The 17,770-nt window shown below is 36.1% G+C and overlaps 1 protein-coding gene across 3 annotated transcripts in view; it reads right to left on the bottom strand.

Moving 5' to 3' along the window:
- Positions 1-17,770, bottom strand: part of Suclg2 (succinate-CoA ligase GDP-forming subunit beta) — a 373,391-nt gene that overhangs the window by 228,285 nt on the left and 127,336 nt on the right. For all 3 annotated transcript variants that reach the window (XM_087182000.1, XM_087182001.1, XM_087181999.1), the window contains exons 3-4: positions 15,162-15,261; positions 14,239-14,329 (exon numbers count right to left, since the gene is read on the bottom strand). In XM_087182000.1, coding sequence (XP_087038126.1) covers positions 14,239-14,329; positions 15,162-15,261 — 191 coding nt within the window. The remainder of the gene's footprint in view (positions 1-14,238; positions 14,330-15,161; positions 15,262-17,770) is intronic.

The following is a 17,770-nucleotide window of genomic DNA, read 5'->3' on the forward strand; positions in this document are numbered from 1 at the left end:
TTTTTTTCCCCTATGATTATTCAGTATGTATATGTTAATATTTATTTAACCATGTTCCTACTGACAGCCACTTATATGAATTTCCATTTTCCAATATGCTACTGAAGTCATTATTTTTTCATATATCTTTCCTCACTTTTCATATTCCTGTAAAGTAAAATGGCTAGGTTTAACTTCTAAATATTTAAGATTTTTAAGAACAGAAAAAAATATTGTCGGGAGCCATTCTACATAATTTTTTGGGAAAAATCATTTCATAATTAAAGTACAACTATAGCTGTCTAAGGCCCAATGTCCAGTTGCCCGCAAGCTGGCTATGGCATGCAGAAACATAAAACTGCGTTTTGCCAAGATGAGGCCTCAATGGTCCTGTGATATTGTGATGCTCAAGGGCAAGAGTACATAAGCGGATGACATTCTGGCTTTTGGAGAACCCAGTAGTAATAAAAAAAGAAAGGTTTTACCTGGGGGAAGGATAAATTCTTTATTAGCCTGCTATCTGGTCCCACCTACTACTACTGTAAGAATGCTCTCCTTACCTCCCTCATCAACATAAGATCCTCAACAACACAGGAATAGGATTACTGTTGCATCTAACTCACCTGATACTCCCTCCAATTATTGTCTGTATTCAATAAATAATGGCTAGCTCAGGAGTGTCTTTGCCTTTGCCCACTCTGAGGCATTGACCTCCAGGCCCTCCACGTACTTTGAAAGTACACAAGTCTCTACTGTCTTTCCCTATTTAGCCCTCCCTGTTTCCCTTTCTAGGCAGTTGGAGGACTGATTACCCTCTGGTAGATATCTTACTTGATTCTGAAAAGAAAATAAGCACATTCTCAAGGGATCAGTAAGATTTGAAAATAAAAGAAATATTTCCAAGTCAGGCATGGTGATGCAATCGCAGCACTTGGCAGGCTGGGGCAGGAGAATCACTGAGTTTGAGGCCAGCCAGCCTGGACTACACAGTGAGTTCCAGGCCAGCTTGAACTATAGAGTGAGACCCCATCTCAAAAAAAGGAAAAAAAAAACAAAAAAATTTCTATTATTTTTCCTAAAAGTAGTTTAATAAAAGGTTTCATCTGAAAAGTTATTCAGTAAGTTATGAATTAAATGCTAATGCCTTTTTCAGCTACTCAGATGCCTTAAAATATTATGCTAGGTCATACAAAATGGGATAAATACATAAAGACCAAAAATAACTCTAATATAATGAATATACAATTCCTTCTTTTCAAACTTTTACTGAATGTATCATTTGTTAAAAATAAGATATATGGGCTAGGGGTGTACATCAGCAGTAGATCACGTACTTAGCATATAGTATGCCCTAGGTTCAATTCCCACCACCAAAAAAATATAAAAAGGCTGATTTTAAAAGGGAATTATTCCTCAGCACATATGCTAGGATCATCATAGAACTCTCCTGATTTCAAGGTGGTTGTTCTTTAAAGAAATGAAAATGAAACCATCTGTCAGTGCAGAATTCTCTCAGCTTTTGGGTTGCCTGATACATAGTCAACTCTCAATCTCTGAGGAGTAGCAAAACACTCGAAGCAAAAATATGCATTTCTGCTATTTTCTTATCAAATGTGATAAAAACATGCAGTTAAAAGAAATAACATGAAATTTGCCTTTGTAAGCATCAGCATTAATACGTACATTTTGAGAAATTAAGATAATCATTTGTTCTAAAGATTTCCTTAGGAAAGAGAGACGTTTTTAAAAAAAATTTGGCAAGCAAAAAATACAAAATGAAGAATGTGAGTTTTTTTGTGTTGTATCCATACCATTATGAGTACTATTCACTTTCTACTACAATTCACCTACTGAACGATACTTAATGATCCTCAATAGTTATTCTCAGAAAAAACAACATTATGACTCCTTCAAGAGTCCTATCTTTCATCTAAAATGTTGATAGGTGTGCTTCGCATTCCATCAAGTTTCTATTTATAAAGACCAGCCACTGTCCCCAACAGCTTTTGCTTGGTAGAAATAATATATCACTCCTTAAGAAAATGTCACCTGGAAAATGATTAGTAGATATAATTCAAGAAATTTTATATTTTTTCATGTTATTAAGCCATCCCCAGGATTCCAGATATCAGAGTATTTTAAAGATTATTGCAGAGAGATCAAACGGCCTCCACAAACACAGATCCTAGGAGAAGGGCAGGAAGGTACATTTCTAAAAAGCTTTATCTGTCAGCTTTATAAACAAGATTATCAACACATCCTTTCTGTGGAGTCCTCTAGTAGTACAAGTTTTTAAACTTTTTTTCACAAATGTTATTATTTTGTAAAAAGTCCCATAAAATTTCATAGTAAAACTGTAAGAGAATAACAAATCATTATCTTCAAAACAGTTATTCAATACATCAACAAAAATAATTCTTACAAACAGGAAACAAACACATAATAGCACAAAACAGTTATTTTCAATGAACTAAGAGAAATTAGCAGTATAAATGAAATGAATTAGCATATATATTAAAATATTTTTGAAACAATAGAATAGGTAGTTTGGGGAATTATTTTAATTTCTCTCTATTTCCTATTTATCTATCTTCTATTTTGCTCTGCATCTGCATATACCTAGTGGTATTTTGAGTTTCTTATACAAGAGAAACCATGCAATATTTAATCTTGTGTGTATGACTTATTTCACAACATATGTTCTCTTCTATCGTTTACCTATAAACACTTCAAGTTTTTCTTTCTTTATGGCAAAATAGTACTCCATTATGCATAAATACCACATTTTCCTTATGCATTCATCTGTTGATGGGTATATATGCTATTTTCAAGTATTCTAAACTGTGCTGCTATAAACATGGGTATGAATGTATCTTTCTACTACGCTGATTTTAACTCTTTTGGGAAGATACCTAGAAGGGGGATATCTGGGCCAAATCGAATTCTAATTTTAGTTTTTTGAGGACTCTCTACACTGATTTCCATAGCAGTTATACTAGTTTACATTCCCTCCAACAATGTAGAAGAGTTCTCTTTCCCCAACATCCTGTCAGCATTTTTTATTAGATTTTTTGATGAAAGACATTCTTTATGGGCTAGATAGTATCTCAATGTATTTTTAATTTGAATTCCTCCAAGGAAAATTATGTTGAACATTTTTTCATTTACTGGCTATTTGTACTTCTGAGAAGTGCCCACTCATTTTTGTTGCTCGTTTTTTGACTGGGTCTTTTATTTGGGGGAGTCTCCTTTTCATGAATTCTTTATATATTCTACATGTTAGTCTCCTGTCCAAGGAATAGCTGGCAAAAATGTTTTCCTATTCTGTAGGTTATCTCTTGACTCTGTTGGTTATTTCCTTTGCTGTGCAGAAGTTCTTTACTTTCATATGGTCCCATTTGCTGATTCCTGATATTATCTCTTGTGCCACTGGGGTTCTGATTCTGATAAAAAAAATTCCTCACCTATAGCTATGTATTCAAGAGTGTACCTATTTTATCTTCCAACAGATTAAGTCTTTCTCTTTGAATATTTAGATCTTTGATCCATTTTTATTTGTTTAGTACATGGTAAAATATATGGATCTAGAGTCACTCTTCTGCATGTGGATATCCTATTTTCCCAGCACTATTTATTAAAGAGGCTTTCATCCCTTGTGTTTTTGTCCCTTTGCCAAAGATCAAATAGCTATGTGCACCTGGGACTGTTTCTGCTTCTTCTATTCTTTTCCTTTATTCACCATGTCTGATTTTAGGCCCATACCATCCTGTTTTAGTCACTGCAGTTTTATAGTATAACTTCAAGTCTAAGATTATGATGCCACCTGCTTTGCTTTTGTTACCCAGGATTGCTTTTGCTATTCTGGGTCTCTTGTTTCATATGAATTTTAGGATTGTTTTCTCTAGATTTGTGAGAAATGTCACTGGTATTTTGACTGGGATTGCATTACATCTGTGTATCAGTTTTGTAAATATAGCCATTTTGATTAAATTGCTTCTGCCTATTTAGGAACAGAGTATCTTTCTATTTCCTGATGTCCTCCTCGATTTCCTTTTTCAGAGAGATGTGATTTTCATTATTGAGGTCTTTCATTTCATTGATTAGGTTAATTCCTAAGTATTTAAAACTTCTATGCTATGGCAAATGGTATTATTTTCCTAATTTCTTTTTCAGTGAATTAGTGTACAGGAATTTTCAGTGGGTTTATTGCTATTGTATAGTGTGTTTATTTTGTATACTGATACATTGCTGAATTTGGCTATTAATTCTAGGAGTAATTTGGTGGAGTTTTTTAGGTCTTGTAAATAAAGGATCATGTCATCAGCAAATAATACTTTGACTTCATCTTTTCCTATGCATATCCCCTTTATTTCTTTCTCTTGCCTGATTGTTCTAATGTTTTGACTATGTTGAACAGGAGTGATGATAATGGACATCCTTGTCGTGTCCTGATTTTAGAGGTAAGCCTTTCAGTTTTCCCCATTTCATATGATATTGCTAGTAGTTTGGTCATGAATGTCTTTTATCACATTGAGAAAAAATCCTTATATATCTTTTCTTCTGGGCTTTTATCATGAATGGATATTGGATTTTGTCAAAGGTGTTTTCTGCATCTATTGAAATGATCCTGTGATTTTTTTTCCTTGCTTCTGTTTATTTGATGAAGTACATTCATTGATTTACATATGTTAAATCATGCAATGAAGCCACTTGGTTGTGGTATATATTTTTGATAATCTGTTGCATTCTATTTACCAGAATTTTGTGAAGGATTTTTGCATCTATGTTCATTAGAGATTGTCCTGTAGTACCCTTTTTGTGGTTGGATCCTTGTCTTGTTTAGAGTTCAGGATAGCGATAGCTTCTGAGAATGATTTTGGAAGTACTCCTTGCCTCTCAATTTCATTAAGGAGTCTGAGGAATACTAGTGTTAGATCTTACCTGAAGTTCTTGTAGAATTTGGCTGAGAATCCATGAGGTGATAGGCTTTTTTTATTTAGTAGTTTTCTTTTGTTTGGTTGTTTTATCGTTTTAATTTCATAGTAGTAGGATTAGCTAAGTGCTTCTCTATTTTGTTTATTCTTTCAAAGAATCAGCTCTTTGATTCATTAGGTTTTTTGTATTTTTTTTTTTTTTTAGTCTTCATTTCATTGATTTCTGCTCTGATTTTTATAATTTCCTTCCTTCTATAAGCTCTGGATTTGAATTGTTCTTGTTTTTCTAGGCCATTGAGATGCATCATTAGGTTATTTATTTGGGCACATTCTGTTTTTCTATGTGGGTATTCACAGCTATAAACTTCTCTCACAAGGCTGCTTTCATTGTTTCCCATAAATTCTGCTATACCATACTGGGATTATCATTTCATTCTAGGAAGTGTCATATTTTCTTCCTTAATTTCCCTTTCTGGTCCATTGATTACTGAAGAGTTTCTTGTTTTAATTTCCATACACTTGCATAATTTCTGTAGTTTCTTTTGCTACTGATTTGTAGTTTCATTGCACTGGAGTCAGATAATATGGATGGTAAAGTTTCAATTATTTAGCATTTACCCAGACATGGGTTATTAGGTGTCTGTTTTGGAGAAAGTACCATGTTCTGCCGAATAAAAATATATGTATTCTGTTGTTGCTGATTGGAACATTCTATATATATCTATTAAGTCCATTTGTTCAGAGGTTTGGTTCAACTCCCATATTTATTTTTTGTTTAGTGGATCTGTGATAGTGTAGTAATTATGATTGTATTGGTATTTATCTGATCTTTTCTGTCTTCTAGTGTTTGTTTTCTCAAGTTGGATGCACCATGGTTTGGTGAATACCTGTTTATACAACTGTTATTTGTTTCTGTTGAATAGTTCCATTAATGTAATGTCCTTCTTTGGCTCTTTTGACCAGCTTTGGCTTGAAGTCCACTTTGTCTGAAAATATGGTAGCTACTCCTGTTTATTTGCAGGTTCACATTGCACAGAATATAGTTTTCCATGCTTTGGTTTTTAGTCAATGAATTTCTTTTTATGTGAAATAGGTTTCTTACAGCATACCTATGGATTTTGTTTCTTGATCCATTCTTCTAATCTGTTGTCTTTTGATTGGCAAATTGAGTCCATTTACATTGATAGTTATAACTGACAGGTATTGACTTATTCCTGTCATTGTATTATTTTCTTTTTTTGGTAATGGGGATTGAACTTGGGGACCTTGCATTTGTGAGGCAGGGGTGGCACCATTGAGCTAAATCCCTGGCCTTGTAATATCTTCTTTTCACTGTTTAGCTTTCTTTCCCTTTTATTTAATTACTAGCATGACCTATGCATTTATTTTACTGGACATTTTGGCATTGTTAGCATCACTGGATATCCTTGAGAATTTTTGGAGCATTGATTTGTTGGTCATGAATTTCTTTAGGTTCCCTTTATTATGGAAATACCTTATTTTTCATCAATTTTGCAAGATATAACAGTCTGGGTTGGAAGCTGTTTTCTTTTAGAGCATGAAACACTTCATTTCTAGCTCTTCTTGCCTTTAAGGTTTATATTGAGAAGCCACTTGCAATTCCTATGGTGTTTCCTTTATAGGTGATTCAGTTTTTCTCTAACAGCTCTTAAGATTCTGTTCTCATGTTGGATTTCTGGTATTTTAATTATTATGGGCCATGGAGTTTTTATTTTATGATCATGGCTATTCAGGGTTCTAAATGCCTCAGTTATCTATATGATAAGTTCATTTTCCATGTCTGGTAAGGTTTTTTGCTACTCTGTAAACAGGTTTTTGTTTTTTTTTAAATGCCCTTTGTGCTGTCTTCCGACATTTTATTATTTCCAATTACTCTTATATTAGTCTTCTTTGAGTCATCTAGCAGTTGTTGGATTCATCTTTAACATTCCCTTTTTTTTTTTTTCTTGGTACCGGGGATCGAACTCAGAAACTCATGCTTGCCAGGCAGGCACTGTGCCACTGATCTACATCCCGGGCCTGTCTCCCTTGTTTTTAAGGTATTTCTCATTAATTGATCATTGACCACTGCCCTGTCCTCTAGATCTGAGACTCTGGTCATTTCTATTGCCCACACTTTGAGCTGTGTTTTTAGCCTCCTGTATTTCTGTTCAGAACTTTTGTATGGACTCCAATTCTTTTCTTGCTGGGCATTCAAGTTTTACATCTCTTTCTTCTGCTCCAGTAGATTTTTATTAGTATCTTTTTTAGACTGGCTGACCATTTGTTTCATTAGGGTCATTATCTGATTACTTATTGAAGCTTATTAAACTGTTTTACCTCCAATGATATCCCTTCAAAACTTTTTGTTCTGTTCTTATGCTTTCTCTTACCTTAGTGCCCCTGAACTCGTTTTGGGGGAATTCAGAGTTTATAGAGGCATTTTCTTACCTTTCCTTTTCATGTTTCTATTTTTTTCTTTGCTTTTTTTTGTGCTGGGCTTTACAGCTTTGTCCCAGTGCCTGGTTCTTTGGTAGTTTGCCACAGTATTATTTATGACCCCCCAAGGAATCCAGATATTGGCACACAGAGAAAACCAATTGACAGCAATAAGTACACTAATTCCTTGACTTACAAATATTCGAGTTGTAAACTTTCACAGGTGTACTCTATTAGACTCACTTTGTTGGCTTATGAATGAATGTGACTTGCATACAATTCTCCTGGAATGGAACTTGTTCATAAGTTGGTGACTTACTGATTATCACCCTGGCTACAGTAGTAGAGCCAACAACAACAATGGCATATCAAATATCAATTGGAAACAGACAAATCCTAAGCACCACTCATGAACTACTCTCAACCAGAGCAAGGACTATGATTTTTGTGAAGACAGTAAGGGTACCCATATATTGATCTTAGTAATTCAGTCTACTAATTTCTGCCAGATGTAGGAGCAGTGTAAGAATGCAAAGATACCACTGAATTAAATGCTCTCTCCTTCATGTCCATTCCCTCTGAAGAATATACCCACCAAACATGGCCTCCAACCACAGTATACAGACCCTATGATCTTCCTGGTCCAAGTCTGAGCCTGCATGCAGATCCTAGGAGATCCTCATTGAGCTCTCACCCTCTCCAGTCCTGTCTCCCAACACTTTCTATCACCTAGTCTCTAAAGTAGGCTAACACTTCATTGCTGGAGCAAAACTCTCCTCTTGGGTGTTGGTCTCATCCTCAATCAGGTCAGTCTTTTGGCTATCACTTCTGCCACCCTGTGCCATAAGGAGGATGCAGTGCTGGTGTCAGCAGTGGGCAAAGAGCCTTGCCTCACCCAGAGGGCCCATGAGGCACCAGTGTTGGTGCGGAGTCTCTCTCCTCACCTGCTGGGCCCGTGAAGTTCCAGTGTCTGTGGCGGGTAAGGACAGGGCCTCTCTCCTTCCCTTCAGGGTGCATAAACCTCTGATGTCTGAGGTGGAGACAAGGTGGGGCCTCTCTCTTCTTCCTTGGGACCTATGACTTTCTAGTGTCTGCAGTGGGAGCAAGGCAGGGTCTCTCTCCTCTCTCTGAGGATACACAAGGCTCTGGTGTCTGAGGCGGGGATGAGGTGGGACCTTTCTCCTTTCCCATGGGAACTATGACTCTCTGGTTTCTTCAGGGTGGGGCCTTTCTCCTTCCTTACAGCATCAACAAGGTTACAGTGTCTGCAGTGAGGGCTATTTTTTAAATGTCCTTTACCCTATTTGACCACGGACTCTGTGGATTTTAAAAAAACATCTTTCTAGTCAAATTGTTGCCTGCTGACAAATGCCTGTGTACAAACTATCTGTAAAACAACTATGAAAAGATATGATTACAAGAAGACTAAAATTTTTAAACATTTTACTGCAGAGCAGTGACCAGTACTGGGAGTGACTCATATACCACAGGAGGAGCAGTGCTGCCACAAGCCCCACTTCCTATCCCAAGCAACACATAGCACATTGGCACAGAGTCAGAAAACAAGTATCTGCAGTGTATAAATGCATGTGTATGTTCAGCATCTCAAGTAAATATAAAAATTGAAAGATTCCATAATATTGGGACTTCTGCGCTTGAATAGATGGAGCAGACATACATTTTTCTATAACATCTCCTTAGTATAAATATAACCTTGGACATTAACATACACATATATATGTGTGTATACATATATGTATATATACACACATATAAATATATATAAATAATTGAAGATGACTCTGAAAGTTATAAAGAAGAAGGCAAACTAGCTAAGAAACTTGAAACACAAGGTAGGACATGGTGGGGAGTCTTCCATGTCTTCTTTTTGCCTCATCAATCTCAGACTTGATGTTGGGGGAGCTGGCAAAATAGAAATGCCAACAGGAAGAGATAAGATAAGATAAGATAAATCTCCAGGTGCAAGAAGCTTCATTAGAAAATGTTAACAAGCATTTAGAATGAAATTAATACCAACTATCAAGAAACATGATGGAATGAAATTGAGATTCCAGTGCCACTTATAATTGGGTTTGAAAAAAGATAAATAAAAGGTGCAAATCTAACAAAATTTATGCCAACCTTATATAGTATACTGAAACTATTCAATATCAATGAAAGGAATCAAAGCCAATCTAACGGTAAGAAGAGTCACACTGTATTAATGGACTGGGAGACTTAACATAGCAAAGACATCAATTTTCTTCAAACTGATATAAAGGGTTAACACAAAAATCTTAGCAAGATTTTTTATAGATAAAGACAAGATTATTTTAAACTTGGAAAGCCATAAGAAATAGGTTAAACTGCTTCAATAAACAAGAATAAATGAGAAAAATCAGTCCCCACAATTTCACAACTTACATAGCTATAGTAATTAAGACTGTGTAGTTGCAGAAGGAAAAAAAATAGACCAATGGAAGAAAACAGAGAACCCTAAAACAGACCAACAAATATACTAGTGCGTTTCTGACAAAGGTGCCAGTGCACTTTAGTAGGAAAGGCATGCCTTTTCAGAAAGTGTGTCAGGAGTAAGTGAACATCCACAAGTTAAAAAAAAAAAAAAACCTCAACCAAAGTCTATCATCTTCTTCAAAAGTTAACTTGAATTAGAGCTCAAACTTAAATATACAGTTGAACAAATTTTGTTACTTAGGGGTAGGTAAATGGTTCTTAGACCTCATACTAAAACCCAACCCATAAAAGAAACACTGACATGCTGCACTTTATCAGAATTAAGACATTTTTCCTCCACCAAAAACCAAACGAAACAAAACATTAAGGACAGGAATGTATAAGCTATATAACAGGAGAAAACATTTGAGAAGCACACATCAAACAATTGACCAGCAACTAGGATAAATCTCAGAACTCAATAGTAAGAAAATAATCTAATTGGAAAATGGACAAAGGACACTGTCTTTGACTATCTGTGCTGCTATAACAAAATACCAGAGACTATACAAAGAACAAAAACTTAACCCAAATGCAGTGGTGTATACTTGTAATCTGAGATACTGAGAAGGCAGAAGTACAAGGATCATAGCCCATAAGTTTGAGGGTAGCATGGGCAACAAAGCAAGACTCCACCTCAAAATAAATAGCAACAACAACAAATTATTATTATTTCTCTATCGCTCTGGAGTCTAAGAAGTCATTATTAAAGTGCTATCACTCAGTGGCTAGTGAGAGCCGTTGTGCTGTATCCTTACATGTCAGAAGGCAGAGAGGCAAAAAAAGGTCTAAGCAAATTCCCTCCAGGCTTTTAGAAGGTACACTAATCCATTCCTGATAGCAGTGCCCTCAGATTCTCAAAAGGCCCCGCCTCTAATACCACAACAATGGGAATCAAGTTTCACCATAAATTTTGGAGGGGATATTCAGACCATGGCAGGCATAAAAAACAATTCACCAAAAAAAATATACAGATGGCAAGTAAGTAAACAAAGAGATGTTTAACATCTTCAGCTACTAGGCAAATGCAAATTAAAATCAGAATGAAGTATCACTCCACCCCTATCAGAATGGCTAGAATAAAAAAAAAAAATGCTGGCTAGGATGGTTATTCATATATTGCAGGTGGTAATGTAAAATGGTACAGTTCTTTGAGAACATTTGTCAACTTCTGAAAAAGATGAATCTCACAACTAACACAGAACTCAACAATATCTCCCCAAAATGAAGACTTAACATTCACACCAAAATCTGGCTACACAAGGATGTAGAGCAACTAAAATAACCCAGAAGCCCTTCAACAAACTGTGGTACACCTGTATTACAGAATGCTACTAAGCAATAAAAAGGAACAAGCTACTGAAACAAGAACCTCCAAGAATGTCCATAAAATTAAGCTGATTGGAAAAACTTTTTCCAAAGGTTATATAATACTATCTGGTTTCATTTATATAACATTTTAGAACTGTGTGTGCACTCTCAAAATTGCTATGCTGAAAGCTAATCTTCAATATAATGGCAGCTGAAGATCGAGCCTTTATGTCTTGTTTTGATTGTAAGGGTGGAGCCTGAAAGAATAGAATTTGTACTCTTCTGAAAAGGACCCCAGAAAGCTCCCTCTTCTCTTCTACCATGTGGGAACAGCAAAATCTTAGCATTCTATAAATCAATAAATGGATCTTCACCAGACACCAAATCTGCTAGTGTCCTAGTCTTAGACTTCCCTGCCTCCAAAGTATAAGAAATTCCAATTGTTTATAAGCCACCCGAATAGTGGCATTCTGTTATCACAGCCTGAACATACTATGACATAGGTATGAAACATCTATCTTAGGTTTGTAAGCATGTATTAACTTATTTAATCTGTAACAATCCTTCCTAGCAGGTTAGTTATTATTATACCTGTTTAAAAGTTAGGCATTGGCCATTAAATGTTGGAACACCATTAAACACAAAACTAAAAAGAAAAAAATTTCTGCCTGAAAACATCATTGCTATATACGAGAAACCAGCACTATCTTTTGCACATAAAAGAAGATCAATACATACTTCTCAAAGATACAAACAAACCTATGCAGGTTCTTACTCTATGATTCATGTATTATAAATTATTTAAAGTTTATCCTTGCTCTGTCAAGCTGCATGGTAAATACTAAGTAATGACTTTTAATCCCTGAGTCTAGGTCACTTCCTGGTCTTCTCAACCCAAATGGATCCAAGAAGATGAAGTAGACACTGAATAACCTGGGAAACAAAAAATCTGGATCCAGCTGTTACTTTTTCTGCAATATTATATAGACTTTCTCTGCTTGTACATCCTGAAAATGAAAGGCATGATGATTATGATCTCTAAAGCCTTTTTCACATATCAGAGTATTCAGAACATTCACTGTTGTATTGCCCATAAAAATTCAAAGCAAATGCCCATCAACAAGTGATTAGTTGAATGTTAATTACATTTATTCATGGGAACACTATGCCCCCAACAAAAAAGAACAGATGAAATCTTATGTATTCACATACAAGGTCTTTAAAGTTGTATATAACATGCTGTGGTTGTAGAAATGTGACAAGTGACAATTTACTTTAAAAAGGACAAAGGGAATATTTAACAATTATTTCAAGGAGAGGTGATAGCACAAGGAACTTTCACTTTTTAAAAATTTTTATATTTTTGTATTATTAGAATTTTTTACATGTGTTAAGGACTTTTGCAATCAGAAAACTATTTAAAAATAAGTCATTTGTTTTCCGGCAATGACTCAATTTACAAGAATGCACTTTTCTCCACTATTTCAAGAATGTATCTACAAACTAATTTTATATTAAATTCTATTACTATATAGTGTGAATCTGTTTTGTGTGTACATTTTCATATGCTCTTAAAAAGTTTCACAAACTCTGAAGTCCCATGTGACCACATAAAACACAATTTCTACAAATAAAAATACTAATTATGCTCTCTGTGAGCAAATTTTGAATAAGTTACACAGGTAATGGATCATAACCAGATTTAACAGGTAATAAAAGTAGAATTCCAAACTGAAAAAGAACAAATCAACAAAGAAGAAATACTTTGGAGTTTTAAACAGTTCTCACATCCACTGAAAGGGCAGCAGTAGAGGGAAATGATCAACAGCAGTTTTCGTGTTTCTTAACCTTTAGAAAGGTCTAGTGTTCTAGGGGGACAGAGCTCATGGCCTGTCAGGATTCCAGTGTCCCTCCAGCTGAGTGTCCTTATACAGGCTAGGTCAGATACTCTTAACAATACACTAAGGACTAGCTAGTGATTGTTTTTAAGTCATGTCAAGAGATTTCCCCAAAATTTTCTCTCTGAAAAGTGGAAATAGAAAATATTATCTCAGTGTCCAACAAGCATGGCACAATGATAGAGATCATAAATCTGTGTCAATAAAACAGAGAGTTGCTTACCTCAAAAAGTGGGGCCCTAAATTACTACTGGGACAGAACCTTCTACCCATGACTCCCTAGGTCTGGCAGACTGAAGGCCCAGATGGATCCTATTCCTGAACCCATTTTCACTACAGCTGTCTTAAAATTTGAACAAAGGTTCCCTGCCTACATATTTTATTTACACTGGGTCTTGAAATCAAGTAGCTGGTTTGGTTGCTTCCATGCATGAAAGGAGAATGTATACCTGAGAAAATTGGTACTAGAAGCAGGTTCTGGCCTCAGCTCTGGCATTCAGAAGTTCATAGTTGAGACAGGCCATTTTTCTCTGAGCTTTACTTTGTGTGTGTATGTTGTGCATATGGGTATGTGCGTGTGTACAACCCTATACACATTTGAGTGCCGCAGCAGACTTCACTAATACAATATACTCCGAGAAATAAAGGTAGTTCAAAATCTTAAAGTATGGTATAGGGCACTCGTGGTGAACTTTTTAGAGCTTTCAACGATAACAAACAGCCTACTGTGGCACACGTGCTGTAGTTCACGACCAGTGGCTTAGGGGCACTTAGGAAAAGCACAAGAGGTAATTTTGGTATACAGGACTGAAGGTGGGGCCAAAAGGATGAAGGAAGTGTCCTTCCCCTAGTATATGGCTATCCTACCAAGCTCTGTACAGTTTTAAACAGAATGTTCCTGTGTTCTGAATAGGGAAACCATTGCTCAATCACTCACCCTTACTCACTTTTACTAAATGCAAACAATAATAAATAAAATATCACAATTATAGAAGACTTTTTATTTCTCAAAGGCGCAGCATTTGCTAAATAGATCATAAGAGGTTTAAAAATTAAATGGCAAATTGCCAAAGAGCAGTGCTTCATTCCATGCTATCAAAACTGAAGTATAATTGTCTTTCTTTTTTTTATACATATATGAAGAAAATAAGCATCCATATTACCTTGTTAACTTTCACACCTTCTTTCGGAGTTTGTTTTGTTGCTAGATTATACCCAATCATCTGTTTAGCCAGCTGTCCCACAACTTTGGGGCTGAGGGGGAGAAAAAAAGAAAAGAAAATCAGTGTTTGTTGAAAGTCATTTTCACTACAGTCCACACAGCCTCATGGCTAAACTGAACAGGGCCCATCCCTCATTCCCAGAACCCAAATCTTTCCACTTACCTCGTATGTGCCTAGTGCTGTACTAGAACTGAGAGAAAAATACAAATGAGTGAATGAAAGCAAGCAATGCAAGATGCTTGTCGATCTTTGCAATGTTCTTGCTCCACATTAGTTATAATCATCTGAAAGATACAATGCTGAGAGATGTAATAGATTTAGACAAAAGTTGAATTAATATTTGAGAATGGACACTTTAGGAAATACTAAACAATGAAAGGAATGAACAGGAGGATAAAGATTAAAGTAAATAACAAAGGGTATATAACACAGCCAGGGATGAGAGGAACATGTGGGTTGCTGAGAGATAACACTGAAGACAGGCTCAGAGGAAACCACGCACAGACTACTCGGTGAGAGGATCTGAAGTCACTGGTAATATGGAGCCACTCTAGGCTCTTTCACAGCAATGACATAAAGTGGCATTTCACTAGCAAGTGGTATCATTTCCAACATTTATGGTGAACTACTTCTTGTATGGGAGAGAAGTATAACATTTCCATCAATTAGGGAAAAAAAACTTTTAAGAGAGCAGAAGGAAATCTGGGGCACTACTGGAGCCCTCTACACATAACCTGTTTCATCTACTTGTTCTGGTCTGCTCCTACTCCACCTCAGCACTCCTCAGTGAGCCTCTCAATCATGGGCAAAACCCTCCACAATCAGGTGGCTCAAAGACAAGGAATGAAAACCCGAAGACTTACTCTTTTGTTAAATGAACACCTCCTTTCAGACCACTATTGAAGACACCTTTTCCTCTTCCTCCAGCTAAGATCTGGGCTTTTAAAACAATCTCTTTTACATCTGAAAAAGAAGAGTTGGTAGTTGATTTTAAATTCATTTTCTTCCCTTTTTTTAATAAGAAAGAAAGAAGGCAATAATGATATATAACTTCCAAATACCAGGTAAAAGGGCACTCAAATCAACTTTGAAAATAAAGGCAATAACTTCAAAAATCATCAAAGTGCCTAAAAACACAGCCTGTTTATGAAAAATGTTCAAAGCTTCCTACCATTTTAATCAGCCATGGCCTCTGCCATGCCACCCGCCTTGGAGCCAATTAACGATGGACTGAAACATCTATAAACTGTGAGTTAAAATAAACCTTTCCTCCTTTAACTTTGGGCATCAGGTATTTTGTCTCAGCAACAAGAAAAGTGCTTAAGACAGTCTGTCATAAATGGCTTTAACAGATTGAGGCACAGGAGGTGAACCTTCCGGGTTGCCATACCACCACCCCCAGGGCAGAGGAGCAGAGCTGGCCGCAGCACAGAGGAGGTGAACCTTCCGGGCCATTGTACCACCACCTCATGTGCAGACGAGCAGAGCCACATGGGTGCCAGCATCAGGAATCCTCCCCCCCACCCTGCCCCATTGAAATGAGAAGACACGTGAACAACTCTCAAAAACAAACTTCCAGATAACCTAAAGGAAGCCCAAAGGGAATTGAGATAGAGCAGTCTGATACTCACAGACCTGGACTACCTGAACTGGCAACAAAAGAGGATCTGAAAAAAATGAAATCAGAAATAATTTCTCAGATATCAGCAGAGATTGTGTCCATAGTGTAAAACATAATTAATAAATCTAGAGAGACACAGATTAAAACAAAATAAGAGGAGCTGAGGAACATAATGGAATCCCAACATAGGAAAAAATGGGATCCATAAAACAGATGCAAACAGATTTCCAGGAGATTAAAAACTTCATTGAAAGTTTATTCAGAAGAATGAACCAATGTGAGGACAGAATTTCAGGTATAGAAGATAAGATTCCAATTAGTGATCAGGAAAAGAAAAATTGCTTTAAATTAGTAAGGGACCACACGAAGTCAATCCAGCAGCTTCTAGATGATGCAAAGAAGAATAACATCAGACTGATCAGACTCAATGAAGAAACAGGAAAGAGTGCAGATGACATTAAAAAACTGTTAACAAAAGTAATGGCAGAAAACTTCCTAAGCAGGAGAAAAGAACTTGACATACAGATAAGTGAGGCATATAGGACTCCAATAGCCTTGATCAAACAGAAATCTACACATAGGCATATAATAGTTAAGATTCCAGAAAACAAACAAAAGAACAAAATTCTACAAGCAGTTAGAGAAAAGAAACAAATCACATACAAAGGAAAGCCCATCAGAATCACAGCAGACTTCTCAAGGCAAGAAGAGCTTGGAGTGACATATTTCAAGCCCTAAAGGAAAAGAGCCTCCAACCCAGATTGATGCACCCTGCAAAACTATCTTTCAAAATTGATGTTGAAATAAGATACTTTCATGACAAAGAACACATTAGGAAATTCATGAATACCAAACCAACGCTCCAAAAATTTTGGACAATACCCTAGGAAAAGACAAGGAGGATCACAACTCCAGGAAGCACAGCAGAATGAATAAACTGGGCACAACAAGAAATTAAATGCAAAGAGGGTGAATCCAACAAAAAGAAAAAGTCATGACAAGGATAAGTTGATATGTATCACTTATAGCCATCAATGTTTTCTTCTTTTCCATATTGAATCAATATTTATTTCAGGACATGACATGTCAAAATAAAACAAAAGAGCCAATCCTTGCTTTTAACAGTAATATTGTATTATAAAAGCACTTTAAAACTCCATCCCACCTTTGAGTATAAGTTACAGGTATGTGGGCTAATGATTCTCTGAAGGCATTTCTCTCTTCATAGCCATCAATGTTAATGGTCTCAATTCACCAATCAAAACAATTAGACTGGCAAAATGGGTCAAGAAGCAAGATCCAACAATATGCTGCATACAAGAAACACACTTAATTCAAAAAGGAACTCATAGACTGAAAGTTAAAGGGTGGAAAACAATACTCAGTGTGACAGGAACCCGAAAAAAACGCAGGAGTAGCTATCTTCTTTGCAGATCAAGTGGACTTCAAACCAACATTGATTAAGAGAGACAAAGGATACTACATCCTTGTAAAGGGAACAATCCAACAGGAAGAGATAACAATCATAAATATCTATGCACCAAACACTAGTGCACCCAACTATATAAAACAAATACTAAAGGACATAAAAAGTCATATAAGCACTAATACAATAGCAGTGGGGGACTTCAATACCCCATTGTCACAAATAGACAGATCAACTAGACAAAAAATAAGCAATGAAATACTAGAACTCAATCAAATTCTTGAACAAATGAACCTAACAGATGTTTACAGAGTGTTCCACCCCACAAAATCAGAATACACATTCTTTTCAGCTGCACATGGGTCATTCTCCAAAACAGACCACATACCCACTCATAGAACACGTTTAAGTAAGTGCAAAGGAAC

The sequence above is a fragment of the Heterocephalus glaber genome, unplaced genomic scaffold (assembly GCF_053883595.1).
Source record: "Heterocephalus glaber isolate CG9 unplaced genomic scaffold, H.glaber_assembly_v1.0 deba00001472, whole genome shotgun sequence".
Taxonomy (NCBI): Eukaryota; Metazoa; Chordata; class Mammalia; order Rodentia; family Bathyergidae; genus Heterocephalus; species Heterocephalus glaber.